This window comes from Corvus hawaiiensis, chromosome 1 (assembly GCF_020740725.1).
Source record: "Corvus hawaiiensis isolate bCorHaw1 chromosome 1, bCorHaw1.pri.cur, whole genome shotgun sequence".
Classification (NCBI taxonomy): domain Eukaryota; kingdom Metazoa; phylum Chordata; class Aves; order Passeriformes; family Corvidae; genus Corvus; species Corvus hawaiiensis.
The window spans coordinates 33,812,133-33,831,266 of NC_063213.1; the positions used below are offsets into that span (position 1 = coordinate 33,812,133).

The 19,134-nt window shown below is 43.0% G+C and overlaps 1 protein-coding gene across 3 annotated transcripts in view; it reads right to left on the bottom strand.

Moving 5' to 3' along the window:
- Positions 1–7,848, bottom strand: part of FKBP9 (FKBP prolyl isomerase 9) — a 44,574-nt gene extending 36,726 nt beyond the window's left edge. For 2 of the 3 annotated variants that reach the window (XM_048299293.1, XM_048299287.1), the window contains exons 1-4: positions 7,337–7,848; positions 3,366–3,511; positions 2,576–2,765; positions 1,753–1,898 (exon numbers count right to left, since the gene is read on the bottom strand). In XM_048299293.1, the coding sequence (XP_048155250.1) occupies positions 1,753–1,898; positions 2,576–2,765; positions 3,366–3,511; positions 7,337–7,593 (739 nt within the window). In that variant the 5' untranslated portion in view covers positions 7,594–7,848. The remainder of the gene's footprint in view (positions 1–1,752; positions 1,899–2,575; positions 2,766–3,365; positions 3,512–7,336) is intronic. The other variant, XM_048299283.1, reaches the window with a different exon arrangement.
- Between the last annotated feature and the right edge of the window lie 11,286 nt (positions 7,849–19,134).

A 19,134-nucleotide genomic window follows, 5' to 3' on the forward strand; every position in this document is an offset into this window, starting at 1 on the left:
CTGCACAAGGCACCCCAAGAGTCACACCATGTGCCTGAGAGCGTTGTCCAATCGCTTCTTGAACTCTGTCAGGCTCAGTGCTGTGACCACTTCCCTGGGGAGCCTGTTCCAGTGCCCAACCGCCCTCTGGGTGAGGAACCTCTTCCTAATATCCAACCTAAACCTCCCCTGACACAGCTTCAGAGGTCCTGTCACCTGTCACCAGAGAAGAGATCGGTGCCTACCCCTCCTCTTCCCCTCATGGGGAAGTTGCAGACTGCAATGAGGTCTCCCCTCATTCTTCTGTTGTCCAGGCTGAACAGACCAAGCAGCCTCAGCTGCTCCTCACATGGAGGCCTCAAGACCTCCCCTCAAGGCCCTTCACCATCTTCATTGCTCTCTTTTGGACATTCTCTAACAGCTTAATGTCTTTCTTATATTTTAGGACCCAAAACTACCCCCAGCACTCAAGGTGAGGCTGCCCCAGTGCAGAGCAGAGCGGGACAATCCCCTCCCTTCCCTGGCTGGCGATGCTGTGCCTGCTGCACCCCAGGACACGCTTGGCCCTCCTGGCTGCCAGGGCACTGCTGACTCACATTCAGCTTGCCATCAACCAGGAGCCCCAGGCCCCTTCCCATGGTGCTGCTCTCCAGCATCTCGTTCCCCAGTCTGTCCATACATCCAGGGTTGCCCTGTACCAGGTGCAGAATCCAGTTTGTTTAATTTCATGTGGCTGGTGATTGCCCAGCCCTCTAATTGTTCTAGGTCTCTGCAAATTTGCTTCTAGTCAGTCATTTTTTGTTTCAGTGGGTTTTTCACTGAATTCTCCAACTCAATAATTTCCTTCTATTCCTACACTGATGGCACTGCCTCACTGAAAACAAAGGCCTCTTCAGCAATACCCATCTTAGTCAATACACAGCAGCTCCATCTGAGCTGCATGGTTTAGTCTACCAGTATTCCCAACGCACTTCATGGAAGTACAAAAAATAATCATTAGAACACAAATCTGGTACATCTTCTCCTCCCATCCTGTTCATATCAAAACAGGAGACCACAGAGTGGAAGCTGAAGAGGAGCAAATTAAGTATCTCAGTGAAAAACTACCTTTCCACCAATGTACAAATTGCAGTGTGGATTGCTTTGAACAAGAACCACTGAGTTCAAGATCTTGGCAAAATTCTAAAACAAAAACTTCCCAAAGTTTTGTTATGCGTGGAGAGGGCTATCACAGTTAACGGTAATGAAGCCACGGAAGGGGTATGAAACCTTGTACACCACAGACACATCCTTAAACATCAAAGCAGAGAAATAATATAAGGAAAAGTCACAAACTACACTCAACTTCCCCATTATTTAACGTGGGGACCCCTATGTATGATCTGCAGGCTGCATAGTCTTACAAGACAATCCATTTTGTAGTTATTGCTAGGGCATTTGTCAAAAAAAATAAAGAAAACCAAAACAAAACCTACCCGGAATTAAAAATACATTTAACAATTTTTTTTTCCTTTAAAGCTTTCTGCTTTCTGTAGCAGTCTGAAAGAATTATGTAGTCACATGTCTTCAAGTTTTTGTATTCCCTGACTGAAATAGAATTTCAGTATTTAAATACTGCAGTTGTATCAACAATATGTCTGTTGAGCAGTGTCTACCTGAACTGAACTGAAATAATGCTGCCCATAAACTTAAAACACAGAAAGTTTGTTTTGAAATATGGATGACTTGGATTGGAAAAAAAAAAAAAGGAATAACTAAAGGAATAACTTTTACCATCTCCATCTTCACCATATGCCAGGAAAGGTGGTATTGTGATAATGCGCTTCTCTCCTACACACATTCCCAAGAGACCCTGGTCCATACCAGGAATCAGCCATCCAATCCCCACATAGGTATCATAAGTTCGCATCCGATTATGGCTAAACATGAGAAAGAAAAGAAATCACAACCAAATGTTTGCCAGCCACAGGAAAGAACAATATTAACCTTTAAATCCATGTACTACACACAGTGTAACTCACAACTTGCTAGCCCAAAAGTATTGGTCCTTCATTTACCAAGGGCTGGCTGGGAAGTTTTCCAGAGTGCTCAGCTATGCCAGGAACCTAATAGAGGCTTTGAATAGCGGCTCACAAATACAATGGCAGCTGTTATCAAAGCATCGTTTTCCACTGGGCTCTAATGAAGCACACATGCTGTACACTTAAAATCTCAGTAGGAAAGTGTTAGTGGCTCACTTTCATTACAAACCCTGCTAAGCTTACAAAACTTGTATCTAATCTGAACAGCTATACTAGCTATAGAGACTTTTAACTGACTGCAATAAATAGTAATATAAATACAGGTAATGAAATTTAAAACTGAAAAAAGCATCTGGATTGGCAATGCCTGTGAAGAAAAAATGCACAGCTTTATTGGTTTGAGTCAGTCCTGCTATCCTATAATCTCTGAATAAATTACTAACACACACACCATGCCAGCTTTCATTTCCTGTATTTCTGGGCAATTAGCATTAATTGTTACACAGGTGAAAGGGGAGCAAATGAGGGTGAGATACCTATTAAACTACACAAAGACACATAACCCAGCTGCATACCTTGAATCAAACAGGGTCCCATCTAAGAATGTTCCATTGTAATGGTACCGCACAAAGTCAGACACCTGGACTGTCCGAGGACACTTCTCAGGTTTGAAGTAAGTCTGAACCTGCACTTCATCCTCTGAGTTCCAAAGATCTATCAGAAGCACATCAAAATGGAGCACAGCATTGGGGGGTATCACACCAGCTGCAAAAGCAAAACACACACAGTTTTCCTTCCCTTTTTATACAAGGTATCAGCAAAAAGAAACCAATCTATGCATACCCTAAAAAAATTGCATAAGGTACACCTTATTTCCTGTTGTGCTCACAACTCCTTGGCCCCTTGCCACCGCTGCAGCTGTTTATGGGGGGAAATCTGGCAAGACGAACTGCTATCACAGCTGTCCTTCAGGCAAACTGACCTTGAGTTAGCATTTGTTGCCTCTCAGAGGCTGCAGAACAAGGATACTTTTGGAACTGGCAAGACCTTGTGCAGCACTGCAACCCCAAAGCACAATTTTGGTTTAATTAAGTACTTAACAGGGAGGTAGATGTAAATTGTTAACTTTTGTAGCAAGGGTCATTTGCCGAAGGTCCTCTACAGCGAACTGCTCTTCCTTCAGCATGCAGAGGGAGTCTGGAGAGATGACTTTAGGCTATAGGCTTAACAAACACCTCTGAGGAACAGGGGATAACGTCCCTGAAACTCCCTACTTGCAGTTTCTACCCTTCTCTTCTGTGGCTCCATTTCCTCTCTGCTCTGTGGAATCCCTTACACATCCAGCTGGCCCGGTGCTGTACTTACGGACGCCTTCACTTCCGTAGGCAAGCTTAGGGGGAATTTTCACGAACCGACGCTCGTTCACACACATGCCGACCAGAGCTTGGTCCATCCCAGCAATAAGCTGACCTTTGCCCACAAACACATTGAATGTGGATCCCCTGTCATAGCTGAAGGGGGGAAAGCAGGCAAAAATGTTAGTGGCTCATTTACACCCCTTTCCACTTTTTTTTTTTTTGAAAGAGAGAGTTACCTGCACCTTGTCTCTCTCTTGCCCTGTTAGCATAACTTTACCACAAGACAGCTCCTAAAGGAAGGGGCAAATCCAAGTGCTCCTGAGACTTCAACACAGTTCTCCTTCTTTTCACTGCTCATCACCTATCTGAAACACATTCTAGCAGTGTGCAATGTGTACTACAGGCACCTGAAGGCCAGAACTACGAACAGCTAATTGACACACTAATATTAAAAGCAGCACTGGAAAATTAAGTAAGAAAAGGAAAAATTAAAACACTGTTATGAGATATGGAAGGATGACTGCTCCCACAGTAGGAGCTCAGCATATTGATTTTGGTCAGTAATGTCACAAAAATATTATATAAGATCTATAAGCTTTACCGTGTGAGACATCACAGTTCCAGTCTCTGTGGGAGAAGAGGAAAGGGAAAAGATGCCTTTTTAAGTAATAGCTGTGAGGTTTGCCAACAGGTTATTTATTTTCTCCTCCACTTTCACAGCTCTCACTTAAAGCACAGAGACATGTTTTAAACAGCAAGTTTGCCAGATCAAGGATCACGAAACAAATGATCTTCCTCTGTGATAATATGTGAATATTCAAAAGGTAAAAGAAATTATGCTTAAATGAGTCAAAGTTTTCCAGAGGGGATGGAGAACAGCAGCGTTAACACAGCAGAACACTAACATTAGCTTACATGGTAAGTTTGGTAACCTTAAATCTGCACAATGACCCCACTTTGCTGTGCCTGAATTACTGCTATTTAAGTTTTTGAAGCATGTATAAACACACGTCAAGAAGCATTTCAAAAGCTTCATGCCTATTTTTAAACTTTTACTGCCTCTGTTTTACCAAATCCCTTTTATAATTTCAAGGACTTTTTTTACATTTATATCTGTCTAAAAGTCAGACCTGGGGGGAATAAAAAAAAAAAAGGCTTGTGCCTTTTGTGTGCTAAAATTCTGGAAAGCAGCCAGTAGCTAGACATCCCCAGGGAAATGATGTCAAACTTTCCTTCGAAGACCGTACACATCATTTCCACAACATACTCAGCCTCCTGACAGTCCCACAGACTTAAACCTCTCAAATATTTTTCCTGAGTGATCTCTCTGTTTGCTCCATATTTTTTTTTTTCTTCTGGCAAACATTTCTCTTAAAGTAGACAACCCTCTATTACTGAGCATTCACTTTTGGTTGCAGTAATATTCCCACACCCAGGAAAGGATGGAAAATATTTAAATTACATCCTGACAAATTCTATTATACACACAAAACCATAATTAAGATGTTAAGACTAGTAACACAATAGGTTCTAAGAACCCCCCCAAAGCGGTATTTTGTAGAGATTGGCAAAGCTTGGTAGTACATCTGGGATGAACTTAGAACAGAAGAGCTTTCTTTTTAGCAAAATAAATGTACAATTAAGAGAACATTGATGCAAAGCAGAGAACTGAACAAAGCACTGATCAGACCATGCAGCTTTGCAGGACTGACTTTGCAGATTCCTTATAACTAAGCAAAATTTGTTTCTATTACTGGAATTGACCAAATTAATAGTAGATGACTAGGAAATTAAACTTGGACTTTTAAATGCAAAGCATTTTATGGCCACTGAAATTAAAAATGCAAATGCTGATGCAAAAAAAAAAAAAAGCTAATAATAATAACATGCTAATTTATGTGACAGAGTCACGATTACTAAGACTTTGTCAACAGCCTGATAGTAATAGTATTGCTACCTGCTACTTGGAAATACAGAAAATTGATTTTAAAACTCAAGAACATTTTCAAGAGCTGAAGAAGGAACAGAGCAAAACTGCCCTTAGCTCAACATCTAGAGTATTTTCTAGACTGATTTCATAGTAGTGTTCAATGAAACTGACGCTGGTAAGCACATTCATAAACTTCAAAAAAGGCCAACAAACAAAAAAAACAGGTAAGAAAATGGGCTTTCTAACAGGTTTATTTTTGTATAAATTGACTAAATCTTTTTAATTCATATACAGGGAACACCAAAGATTTTAGAACAAACACTCCAAAATATTTCTTCCATTAACCCACAGAAGATAAAATCCTCCTATTTTTTCCATGTCTTAACATGATAAAACACTGTCATCGGTCTTAAAAAAAAATAGTGAATAACAAAAGCGTACATCAACATGAGCTGCCATCTAGAAAAAAACCAAGCAGAACAAAGCAGGTATTTTGCATCCTTTTGAGATGAAGGCAGTCACAAAAATATTTATTAGACTAGACTACCACTATTACTACTTATTTACTGATATTTAGAGGACCCAAAGAGATAAATGCTGTACAGTCCTGCACAGTCTGTTCCTGCCCCAAGTAATATGGAACAAAATAACAAGGAACTCGGAACTAAAGTGAGAGCCAGGACCTGGGCAGCCCCTCCAGGTGCCCTGCCTCGATGCACAAGTTTCCTGTTACAACTCAGGGTGTAAAGAAGCCTCAGCAGGTATCTGTAGAAATCAAAAACACACTTCTGAACACGTGGCCAGTTTTCCAATTGTCACGTATTCATAAAATAAGCCACAAGGATGCTGCCTTTGTGGGTCTTCACATCCACAGCTGAGACTTATGTTCCAAGCCTGACAGTTGCCAATGGATTCACTGTCCCTACTGTGCCCTTTCACTGAAACTGCACCAACACCAGCTGAAGTGCCAGCTATCACATCCCACATTTTAGTCGGAGAAGTGCTGGTGAATATGGCACTACTGGCATACTAAGTACAGTCAGCTCCAGAGAAGGACAGTTATTTCCCTAAGGCTGTAGATTTTCCTTGAAGCACAAGGGAGATTACCAGGATTACTGAAAATACATTTTGCTTTATCTTTCTGAGTAATACTTTGATCAGTGACAATGAATGAAGTAAGAAAAAACAAATAAGCTGTCAGCAGCAGCAGCATCCTTCACAATCTCCTGATCCCAGTATTTAGGCTTCCTGATCCCAAAATAACAGCAGGAAAGCAGCCAGGCACTGCACTGTACATAGGTCACATTTATTCAAGGATAAAAAAAAATTCTATGTAAGTACAGCCTGATAATTCTTTTATTTCCGGCAAGGATAATGATTCAGAATCACTTGCATTCGAGAAGGTCTGAGCCTGGAGAAGATACAGGACATGTACAGAACGAAACGGGCAGAAAAGCACTACTGTGAGAGACTGTGATACCATATACACTCCTGTTTAGCGGGCTGAGGCTAGCTGAATAACCTTACGGTCTTCACTCTTGGAGCAGAAAGCTCCCATTCAGCGCCTTGGAGAAGCAGCTGAATGAACGTGGTGGAGATCCATAACGGCAAGCAAACTACTGCGAACTGGACTCAGCCACCGCAGAGGTCTTGCCCCCCGTCCCCAGTGGTCACAGCCCAACTCTCTGCCTGCCGATTTCTCTATTTTCGTTTTGCCTCTGAATCGCGAGTTCTTTTACTTCATGTTTCAAAGACATCTTTCCATGGTGCTCCGGATGTCCTGCGTTCCCGCATGTACGACATTGCCCATCCTGCCGCTGACCTGCTTCAAACCGGTCACCACAAAAGCGCCCACGGGGCACTGCTGGGAAGAGCGGCGGAACCTGAACCGAACCTCAACCGCAGCCTCCACCCAGCGCCTCAGTCTCTGCACATACACAAAAAAAACCACCCCCGTGGGGGACGGCACCTCCCGCTCCCCTCCTCTCCCCCTCACGGTGACCAATCAAACCCCGCGGGGCTGCAGCCGCGGCGGGCTTGTGCCAGACCTGGAGTCGAAGCGGGTGCCGTCGGGGAAGGAGCCGAGGTAGTGGTAGCGCACGAAGTCTCCGGGGCGCACGGCCCGCGGGCAGCTCTCGGGCACGAAGCGCCGCTCGACGCCGAGCTCGGTGCCGTCCGCAGGGATTTCGGCGGCGGGCACCGGCGGCGCCTGACAGGCCGCCCAGCTCTCCAGCAGCGCCGGCAGCAGCACCAGCAGCGACCCGCAGCCCGGGCCCCGCCGCCGCACGGCCGCCGGCCCCGCCATGGAGCGCAGCGAGCGGGACAGCCGCAGGGCGCGCTCGGCGCGCAGGGGAGGAAGGGACGATGGAGGGAAGGGAGGGAAAAGAGGGAAGGGAGGGAAGCCGCCCGCCCCGGCCCGCCCGCTCCTCCTCCTCCCACCGCTGCAAACTTGCAAACGTGGATGAAGAGCTCGCCTCCGGGACGGGGGAGGAGCAGCGCCAGCTCCCCCCGCCCGCCGCGGCGCTGCGCAGTCCGGAGCGCAGCGGGGACACCGCCGCCCCCGCCCCGCGGCCGCCCCGCTCCCTCCCCGCGCCGGAGGTGCGACGTGGCGCTGCCCCCGGCCGCCTTCCCGGCGCTCCTCCGCTCCCGAAGGATGCACGGGAGGACTCCGACAGTCGTAAACACGCAGACACAACTCCGCCATTTCCCGCAGGTTTTCCGCAGCTCTTGGGAGCGAAGCTGGGAGGGACCGAAAACTGACCCCCTGCATCAGGGCTTTTTGTCACTCTGTTACTCTGCCTGCGCACGTAGTCCGAGCACGACTTTGAATATTTGCAAGTTTAAAGTCTCATCGCAAATTCTCCACTTTAGATCAAACCTCCAAAGATAGGAGGCTGTGTTGGCAAATGCGTATTGATGCACACCAGTGCTGTCACAGGGATTCGCAGCTCCCTGGCGGGGGACCTTTACAAATGACATAGAGAAAAGACAGGATCACTGAATGCTTTGGGTTGAAAGGCACTTCAAAGATCATCTGGTTCCAACCCCCTGACATGGGTAGGGATATATTTCAGTAGATGAGGTTGCTCCAAGCCCCATCAAACCTGGCCTTGAACACTCTCAGGGATGAGGCATCCACAACTTCTCTGAGCAACCTGTGCCCATGCCTCATCACCTTCACAGTAAAGAATTTCTTCCTAATATCTAATCTAAACCTACTCTCTTTCAGTTTGAATCCATTCCCCCTTGTAAATAGTCCCTCTCCATCCCTCTTGTAGGTTCCCTTCAGGTACTGGAAGGCTGCAATTAGGTCACCCTGAAGCCTTCTCTTTACCAGGCTGAACAATCCCAATTCTCTCAGCCTTTCCTCATGGGCGGTGTGCTCCATCCCTCTAATTGTCTTGGTGGCCTCCTCTGGACTCACTCCAACAGGTCCATGTCCTTCCTGTGCTGGGATCCCAGAGCTGGATGCAGCACTGCAGGTGGGGTCTCACCAGAGCAGAGCAGAGGGGCAGAATCCCTTCCCTTGCCCTGCTGGCCACGCTGCTTTGGATGCAGCCCAGGACACATTTGGCTTTCTGGCCTGCAAGTTCATGCTGCCAGCTCATGTCCAGCCTCTAATCCATCAGCACCCTCCAAGTCCTTCTCCCCAGGGCTGGTCTCGATCTGTTCATCCCCCAGCCTGTGCTGATACCAGGGGTTGCCCTAACCCAGGTGCAGCACCTTGCACTTGGTCTTGTTAAACTTCATGAGATTCTCATGGGCCCACTTCTCCAGCCTGCCTAGGTTCCTCTGGATGGCATCCTGTCCTTTGAGTGTGCCAACAGCCCCACTCAGCTTGGTGTCATCTGCAAATTTGCTGAGGGTGCACTTGATCCTTCCACCAATGTCCTTAATGAAGATATTAAATAGCACTTGGTCCCAGTACAGACCTCAGAGGGACACCACTTGTCACTGATGTCCATTGGGACTCCGAGCCATTGACAAGATGGCACCGTCCAACTACTTACTAATCTAACAGTCCACACATCAAATCCATCTGTCGCCAGTTTAGAGGGAATGATGTTGTAAGGGACCATGTCAAAAGCTTTACAGAAGTCCAGATAAACAACACCCATAGCTCGTCCCTTACCCATTCTTGCAGTCACTCCATCACAGGAGGCCACCGGGTTGGTCAGGCAGGTGAAGATGCCCTTGATGAAGCTCTGCTGCTGTCCTGAATCACCTCCCTGTCCTCTGTGTGCTCTAGCGCAGCTTCTAGGAGGATCTGTTCCATGGTCTTCCCAGGCACAGAGGTGAGGCTGACAGGTTGGTAGTTCCCAGGGTCCTCGTCTCTACCCTTTTTAAAGATGTCACCTGGGACTTCATGGGCTGCCACGACTTTTCAAATATCATGGAGAGGGGCTTGGCAACTATATCAGCCAATTCCCTCAGGACTCTGGGATGCATCTCATCAGGCCCCATAGACTGATGTACATTCAGGTTCTTCATGTGGTCATGAACCTGACCTCACAAGCACCCAATAAGATATAGCATCCAAGAGGAATCACCATCCCAGTGTGCCAGCAATCCCCTTCCCCTCTCTCTTTGATCTTGAACACAATGATGAGGAGGAACTTAGGTTTTTCCTCTGTTATTCTAACTGGTTGCAGTGAACAAGGATGGGAAAGCTAAGCATCTGCATGTGAAGCACCAATCCCAAGCAAGATTAAGTAAAATAATGCAATATTTTTGAAAAGCAGAGAAATTGATGACAGCAGGACTGAGGCAACCAGTTGGAAATGCAGGCACCTGAAGAATACCATGTAAGAAACACCAATGATAAGATTTTGTTACTGACAAATTATTAAACAAGCACAGTGTACTCTTGGGTGGTCTACTTGCAAGTCCATGAAAACCAGGGAAGAGGGTGTGCCTGAGCATTGCAGCTGGGGAGACAACGGCTCACAGGCCCAGTTGCCCACTTTTTGTGCCTCTACCACCCAGCAACAGAAGGGATGCAGTCAAAGCAAAGGTTTTTTAAGTGCTTTCAAAAGTGCTCTTGTATAATATTGAGGTATTTCCAGGAAATGGGTGCTGCTCGATGACCTAACCAGTGAAAAAAGTTACCAAATTGGGCAGTTATTTAAAGATAACAAAATTTGTGGTTACAAATCACATCCTCCTTCCAAAAACAGTCACACTGCGCATTCCAAATCGGTCTTTTAAACAAGCAAGGTAAATTGTCTGGCAGTTGGCTAGAATTAAATAGCTTATTTTGATGTTGGTTTATGTGGACACAATTTATTTTCTCAAGGAAAACTCATAGTTCACCATTGGAGTATGTTGATACAACCAACATAAAGATAAAGCTTACCATGAATTTGGTACTTCTTATTGCCAGGCAGTGACACAACCTTTATTTTTGTATGTTTATTTAAGAAGTTCTATGTTTTCAAAACAATTCCTCGGACTCTTAATATTTATGCAGATTTGTATTCATTACTCTTCACCTGTGTCAATAACAATTCTCCACTTCTGATGTAATTACCATTGCCTCAAGATTGCTCTAAGTGTTTCCAGTTTTATTAACTCCTAAAAGAGCCACATGTCCCTTCTGTGCTGCCAAACCTGCTCACTTCATGCCTCATTTCCATTTGCCCCATGGCTCACGTGCCACGTGCCTCTCCAGAAGCACACACAGAGCTTAAGACAGCTGTGATCCAGGAAGGTGCATTCCTTTTTGTCCCCCTAGTTTTGTTCACAGAGGTAGCAAATATGCAAATCTGGTATTTTGCTTAGAAATGTCAATTTAAACATTTTGCTGTCATTTCAAAGCACATACACAGGCAAGCACACACACACAAATTCTTATTTATATGTTATGTTTGAACAGCTTGAACCCAGCTTCCCCAGAAGCATTTTGGGGATGCTGATCTCTATCAGACCTGTTCTTCAGTCAGCCTGGCACACAGCAATGGCTAACACAGTGTGAGAAGGGTGAGAGAAAAGCACAGACATGCCTGAACCTCCTAGAGAAGCTGGTCCTGGAAGGAGGATTATCCTTTCCAAACTTTAAAACACAGTGCAGCTAAGGTCCAGGCTCCCTCTAAAAAGTTAGCTTTAAGGAATGTCACAGGTCAGACATTAACTGAGGATTAAGGAGCTGGGATTCATGCCTTTGCATCTTCTTTTAGAGTACACAATGTGTCTCATGTAATGTTCAAGGGGCTGCAGCTCTCCTAGCTTTGAGCTATGTTTTATCAATCTAAAATAGATTTGATGCTGTTCCCAAATCTTTTGGAAGGGCAAGGAAGTAAAATGTCAGCTCTCATTGCCTCCCCATGTATCACAGCATTATTACCTTTAAGTGTGTCACACAGAGGAGAAATCCAAGAGCTCATATTCCAAAAAAGTAGATAAGAAAATTCCTTCATACACTACTTGATACAAATCATGTCTCAGAAGTACTGAAGACAGCTGAGGAGCATGCTGATGAGTCACTTCAATTAAATATTAATTTATGGTAACTTGGGAAAAGGAAATAAAGCCTCAGCTTGAGTCTGAGGTAGGAAAGACACTACTGGTTTGTAACTTGAGATGCTGCCCTACTCCTTGGAATGTGCTTGAAGCCAAGCACCAGGCTGTCATGGGATGGAGGGCCTATTGTAAATGAAAATGTTTGCAGCACATTTGGTCACATAAACACAGGAGGAGTTGTGACTAGTGAAATATTCTGCTGAGTAGCTGTTGGACTTACTCACTACTTAACCACCAACTGCTGTCAATTACCCCTCACACAGCTACAATTACAGGCCCAAAGATCAGTCCCTGCATGCCTGAAGTATGTATCTATTGTGCTTTGATCCAGAGGCTTTCTAAAACAGTAGCATACTGAGACAGAAAAACACAGAGAGGATTTGCAATGTTTTCTAAATACTCTATTATAGATCAAGGAAAACAGAGGTAATCCTTTTTTCTTAGAGTATGTCAAATGCTGCAGCTTGCAGATACCTTGAAATTATTGCAGGCAAATTTAGAGATAATTAAGATACTAGAAGTAAAAAAGTGCAAACAATGGAAATCAGTTTGAACTGATATGAAATCCTGTTTAAAAAAACATCTATCTGCTTTTAATAGGTAGGTAATATTCATAAAGATCAAAATATACTGCTGGTTTTGGCTGTGCAATCTGCTGGGGGCTTGTGAAAAGGGACTTTTAATTATTTTTATCTTCTGCAGTTTTCCACAGCTGTTCATCTCGGTATGTACTCTCTTTCAAAATCCTAAGGAGCTTCTTAGAGAATAGTTTTGGGTTACAACTAATGTGAAAAAAACATTGTGCTGTCTCTGCTGAAGTGAATTTCACAAGAAAAGAAAAAAAATGCTTGTTGTAACTAGAAAGCTAATTTTTGCTTCCAAAGATCTGTAAAGGTTGTAAGAGCTCTTCAGATATTTTGAAGCAACAATGGAAACATTGGTTTTAACTGTTAAATATGGCTAAACTATAACCACAAAACATTCTCAGTAAGTACTGGTTTTAGTAAACAGGATTTTGAAGAAATACTATTTCTATTTTATATAGCTACATGATTATCCCAGAGCACCTGGAACCTGAAATACCTCTTTGCACCCAAAATATTGTAATGCAAGTTCTATCAGTCACACATAATTTAATTGCATGTAATTTATTGTCAATGGTGTGAGTCACGAGGGACTGACGACCCTAAATGCCTTTTAGTGAGTGACCAAAGTGATGCAGGTGACTTGGGCTTCTTTCTTCTTCATGAGCCATGAGAAATACCGTGGAGCTCTTCACTCTTCACAGAGAGTCATAGTGGACTAATCAGCCAGCTTGACAGGCTATTTAACACTCAGCTGTTATCCTGATTTATTACTGGTAGTGGTTTAGCAGTGAACATAAAGAAAGAGCATCAGAGAACTACACTCTAAATTGCTGATACTGAGATACATTTCACTTGCTCCAATCCATCTTCAGTTTATCTCTACTCCACCTATTATTGATGTTTTAAAGAAAGTCAAACAGAGGATAACACTGTGAACCAGTGCTCTCTTTTAGACCCTGCCCTGCCAGGAGTGTCTCACGTGCCGTAGGTACTCAGCAATTCCTTTGCTGGACATCACAGCATAACGAGATACCCCAACAGAGCTGTCTTAATTAGTGCTTATGAATAGCCTGCCATTCCAAATGTGCCACGCTAAATTACTATCCGAGTGATTTAGCAAGTCTGGCTCATTTCGGCGGAAACCAGTCAGACAGCACTTACAAAAGGCACTGCCACCAGAGATTAGGCAGTGGCTCCCAACAGCCAAACACAAGGATAAATTACAGTTGACTGTTGTCTTCCACCAACACTGATATTGTTTGTAAGGCAAAAGGCTGTCAAAGGCATAGGCCTGGATCGCACACTTCGGAGGCATCAGTCATGGCTTCTTTTGTGTTTGCACTTCAACTGTTGTAGTTTGCACTCCACTAGAAACGAACAAATAACTAGCAAACCAACTCTGGGCAAAACTATTTTCTAATTACCCTAGAGCGATGGTGTTGGCCTCAGTGTAGAAGTGCCAGTGTAAAACTGCAGAAAAACTACCCTATGCATCTGGCTTTTCCTACCATTTCTCACAACTATATGTATTTAAATGTTACAGATTTCCATTCAGTGTTGATGCATTTATCAGGCATGATATATATACGTGTATTTTGCAACAAAATGCCTTCACCCTCATCTCACAAAAAAGGAAAGGGTTTTCAGAAGTAAATACTCTTGAAAGTAGAGACCACAGAGGTTAAAACTCACTATTTCAAAGTAAGTACGAAAATCAGTTACCAGATTTTCAGAAAACTTAATCTATGGAGGGGCTAAAATTTAAAAAATCTGGTCATAAGGGACATACCAAATGTAACGTAAGTAGCTGAAAACAAAAAGAGAGATGTGTTGGATAAAAAATTATTAAAAATCACCTAAACTAAAGCATATTCTAAATATATTGCAGATACCCACAAAGTCAGAGAATGGTTTTGAAACAACAGACTGCTTATACTAAACTGCAGAAAGACTTGGATATTCCTAACGGATACAACAGATTCCTATTCCTAAAGGATACATGTAGTTAACGACAGGCTTTCAGTCTGTGGACTTGCCATGCAGAAGTGGCAAGGAAGCCTGCTGTCCACTGGCCTAAATTCCCAATGAATGGGGATTTGCATCTGCAACGGAAATGATCTAGGAGACTGCACAAAGAAAAAAAAAAAGAGCTATACTGCAGCCTTCTGCCATACAAAATGTGCAGAACAGTGAGTCTCACTGAACCTTCACATGCAGCATGAACAATCTCAGAATTGTGTTGTGTGCAGAAAGATGTGGTTCCTGCAACAAGGGTCACACTGGTTTCCTTAAAGGCATTAAAAGCAATCAAAAAATTACTCATAGTTTACCTATTATAAAGGGTCTTCACTCAATCAAAAGGGAGGGCAGAAGAATTATGTACTTATTTGAAGACTAAAAAGCTTTTCAAAGAAGCACAGTAGACACGAAGGTCTGAAAAGCAAATGGTCTCAATTGGATTTTATCATGCCTGATCTGTACTCTGTCCGCTAGAACTGTTACAGCTCCATAATTAAAAAATAATAATGTTTTGTTCCAACATTCTTTCAAACAAAGCTGCCTTAATAAAGTTGGTTTGCAAATTAGGTGTGGACTATGACTCCTGCTCAGAAAGACAGAACCCTTTTATCCAAGCTCCAGTCTAACCCTCACCCCCACATCCACCCATCCCCTGCCCACAGCATTTTCCATATAAAACGCCTTCTGAAAGCTGCATGTGTTGGGAGGAGAAGAGAGAATGGTTCATCTGCAAACAACCTGGCACAAAACAAACTATGCAAACTTTCCTTAAATGTAAGGGTATCTGTCCCACCAGGGGTACAACCTGCTTGCATTTTGAAATGAACACACCACAAGCTCACTTTGCATGTCTTGGGTAAAAGGACTATTTGCAGAAGTGATTGGAAAAGAGGCAAGTAAGGTCAGTCACTTCTCTGCATACCAGCGCTGTAGCTGCCAGAAGCCACTGCCTAAGCAAACTGGAAACAGGACACCTTGTTATTTTTCCCCTCCTTCATTAATATTCACGTGTGAATCCCCTGGGAACTGCCTGAAGTTCCTAGGTGTTATGAAATAGTGCTCACTGGTTCTTGTTAGTGTGCGTAAGCATTAAAGCAGGTGCTTACCAGGAGTCCAGTGCAAGAAGATTGCAGCAATCTTTTCTCCTAATTAGTAAGCATTTAGTGACCTTTGTGTGAATTTTTATCAACATTTTGCATTTCAAGGGAGAAAGAATTATGTATTCAGACATCAACTCCTAACACTTCACTTTTACTAGAAATGTCAAGGTTCTTTTGGAAGCAGATTCACACAGATTCATTGGATATGTACTGCATCTGTGAACTTGTTCTTAACAGAAGAGTCCATCTGTATAGCAACTTTGGAGTCGTATTCCAATAACTTTTCCAGCCATCTGATTTGTGTACTAAAGAACAGTTTTAGGCCCAGGCTCACAAAATTGGGGACTTTTACATTACACAATGATCTTTAGGTGTTGGTAAGATCATTCTGAGTGCTGGGCATGTTCTGAACCCATTCCTGGTTTGCTGGGCTGTTGCAGCACAGGTCACAGGCTTTGTTGCCTGCCTTCTCCACTAATTGTTCCAGTCAAGTCTTATCTGTACGTCCATAGGGTTCCAACCAAACATCCCATCCAATCTAAGTGGACTAAAGAAACACTCCATAACATAAAGCCAAGAATTAAAGTCTTAGCAAATGAAAGAATTGTTACTTTTAGTCTGGCTACAATCATGCTAAGATTTGTTGTCCAAATTAGCTAATAATTGCAGCTAATTCAATAATGATATAATGAGAACTACTATACACAAAGTTAGTATTATCTATACCTTTCTCTGGTCTCATGCTCCCCTTTCCACTGGGTTCAAAAGTCAATAAAACCAGGCTTTAGGAAAAGCAAGGGCTGGTTGTAGTAAGTTGTCAGCATCCTAAGTTCTTTATCTTGACTACAGTGATAATATTAAGGATTTCTTCTTCCTCTTTGCCAGGAAAACAATGATGCACGTTTTCCCCTCCTCAGTCAAGGTCTGCTTGGGGTCATTTTTCATGTTCGCTATCAGTCTGTCAACTTGCTCCTTCTTTGTTGGCTCACAGTTCAGTGTTACATCTCACTTTACTGCAGGTTATGGGTTTTACCTGTATTGCAGGTAAACCACAAAATCAATTGACTCAACTGCTAAGGCTTCATTTCTTTAGTGATCTGTGGTTGACAGTCTGTGCTTTGTGTCTGTGGTCCTGAGGCCCTTTACCATCCTGTGCTTGAATTTTCTTATCTCGTACTTGCATTTTGGGAGGCCCAAAACACCCTGTTTTTTTTAATCTACAGCCTTCAAGCTGTGGTTTCCAGATAGCTTAACTAATGTTTTATGAACACAGCCTAGCCACCTGTAGCCAACATCTACATGTTTTGGCAAGAACACTGGTACTTTATTAAAATTACTTTATAACTGGGCAGAACACCTCTTATTTCTTAGTTTGTCCAAGCATGACCAAAAAGCACCATGCAAGGCTGGCAGGAGAAAGCCCTATTACAGGGTGCTAAACTGATTTTTTTTACACACTCCACAAATGACAAATAGAAGCATAGGCCATGCAGAAATCTGCCTAGATACAGAGTGGACCAAGAGAGAGAGTGTTTTTTTCTACCTACAATGATATATTTATCCTTCAATTTCTATATAACTACAGATTGACAATAACTTTCAAGCAGAAGTAACTATGAGGGAGTGTTCCTGGATGTCATTCATAGCAAAACTAGCATAATGGAACAGAAACATAGAGGTTCCTAGCCCACCACTGGAAAACATTACTTCTGCATGTTTGGCATGAGTTTCAACAGTCCCATAGGAGAATTCCTTTCTCATTCCTGTCAGAGACACTCCTGGGTCAACTTGCTTAATTTATCCTTGCTTCATTGCTGTACCAGTGCTACACTACTCTTTCAATATTACCCTCTTGGGAGGTGCAGGTAAAGAAGAAGGTCTAGAACTGTGAGTTTCCATTCCTTTCATTCCAGTCACCTAGAAAGCTGTTGGTGACCTGACATATGGGAAGTATGTTAAGCTAAAGAGCTGTGAATTTTGGATAGTTTTGAAAAAAACTACAGTTAAGTGGGAACAGCTGCTTTGCATGGAACTAACAGATCAGCTGTTTTAACAAGAGAAAGTCATCTTCCCATTTCATAGAGGTGGCAAGCAGAACCAAGAATCTTTTCCTTCAGCTTTTTAGATTACATTTTTCATCACTTTATTTCTGCAGTTTCTGTGACCCATTAGTAAACACTGGAGCCTTTTTAGGTTCCACTGGAAAGTTGGCAGCTCAGAGGGGACATACCAAGGACAGATGCTGGCACTGAAGATGCCTATTTTACTTGATACGCTAGGCATCGTTTAAACGGGGACTGTTTTATCAGTCACTATATTATAGAGACAAAATTCAGGAAAGGAATCTGCTTTTCCAAGGGAAAAGTTCTTGTAAACCAATCACCGATTTGAGAATATAGCCAAAGCTCAGAAGGAGGAATTTCCTGCAGCCACGAAGAAAACCAAAAACCAACTGGCTACCAGGCAAAGAATCTAGCTTTGATTCTTACTTAGTCAGTAGCAAAACTCCTGCCAACTTTGATGACAGTAAGGCTATAACCACTAGGGGTTAAGAAGCAGTCTATATATATAAAAAAAAAAAAAAATATATATATATATATACATATATATAATACAAGAGGAACATTCAATCTGGAATAATTATCATCCCTCTAATAAGGGGTTCAAATTACAGCAATTCTGACTCAAACTTTCATCTGTAAAAAACAGATAAATAGAGAATTATGGATTTCATTGCATTTGGCTGTTTCTTTTGAAACCAAAGTCCTGGCCACTCAGCTTGGGCACAAGTGATCCCACAAAGGATGGTATGTTTTGTAAGAAGTTGGGAGACTGTGCAAGGGTTGTCAGCCAAAATCTCCCTTCTCTACTGTTATATAACATGCCATTGGCATCTGAATGCTCCCACTGTTGACACAGTTCCCAAATGGGACCAGTCCTTACTCAGGCAAAGTCCTTTGAAGGTAAATAAAACTTTGCCTCTGTAATGATGTACTTGGGGCTCTCCATTAGCAGAAGAGACAACATGTTGCTCTCTACAAGTACCTGAAAGAAGGTTGTAGCAAGGTGAGGATTGGTCTCTTCTCCCAGGCAACCAGTGATAGAACGAGAGGATGCAGCCTCAAGCTGTGCCAGGGGAGTTTCCACTTGGACATTAGGAAGAATTTCTTCACTGGAAGGGAGGTCAGGCATTGGAACAGGCTGCCCAGGGAGGTGGTGGAGTCACCATCCCAGGAGGTGTACAAGAAACGACTGGACATGGCACTTAGTCCTCTGGTCTAGTCGGCAAGGCTGTGATCAGTCTAAGGTTGGACTCAATGATCCTGGAGGTCTTTCCAATCTTAATGATTCTGTGATTCAATGTCAGTGTATACACAGAGGTACAGCACTATATCAAGAGTGTACACACAAATATACACTCATCAAATATGAAAAATTTTTATTTCCAGGAAAAAAAATGCAAATGTCACAACACAAAATGTCTGGGACTACATATGGTTATTTGTATTTATTTATAAAGACCAGAAAACAAAAGGCAAAAAACAATGAAAAATGTAAGTTATACAATGATTTCATGTCTTTAAAGATTTACGTGAATTAAAATAATGAAAAATAATTAAA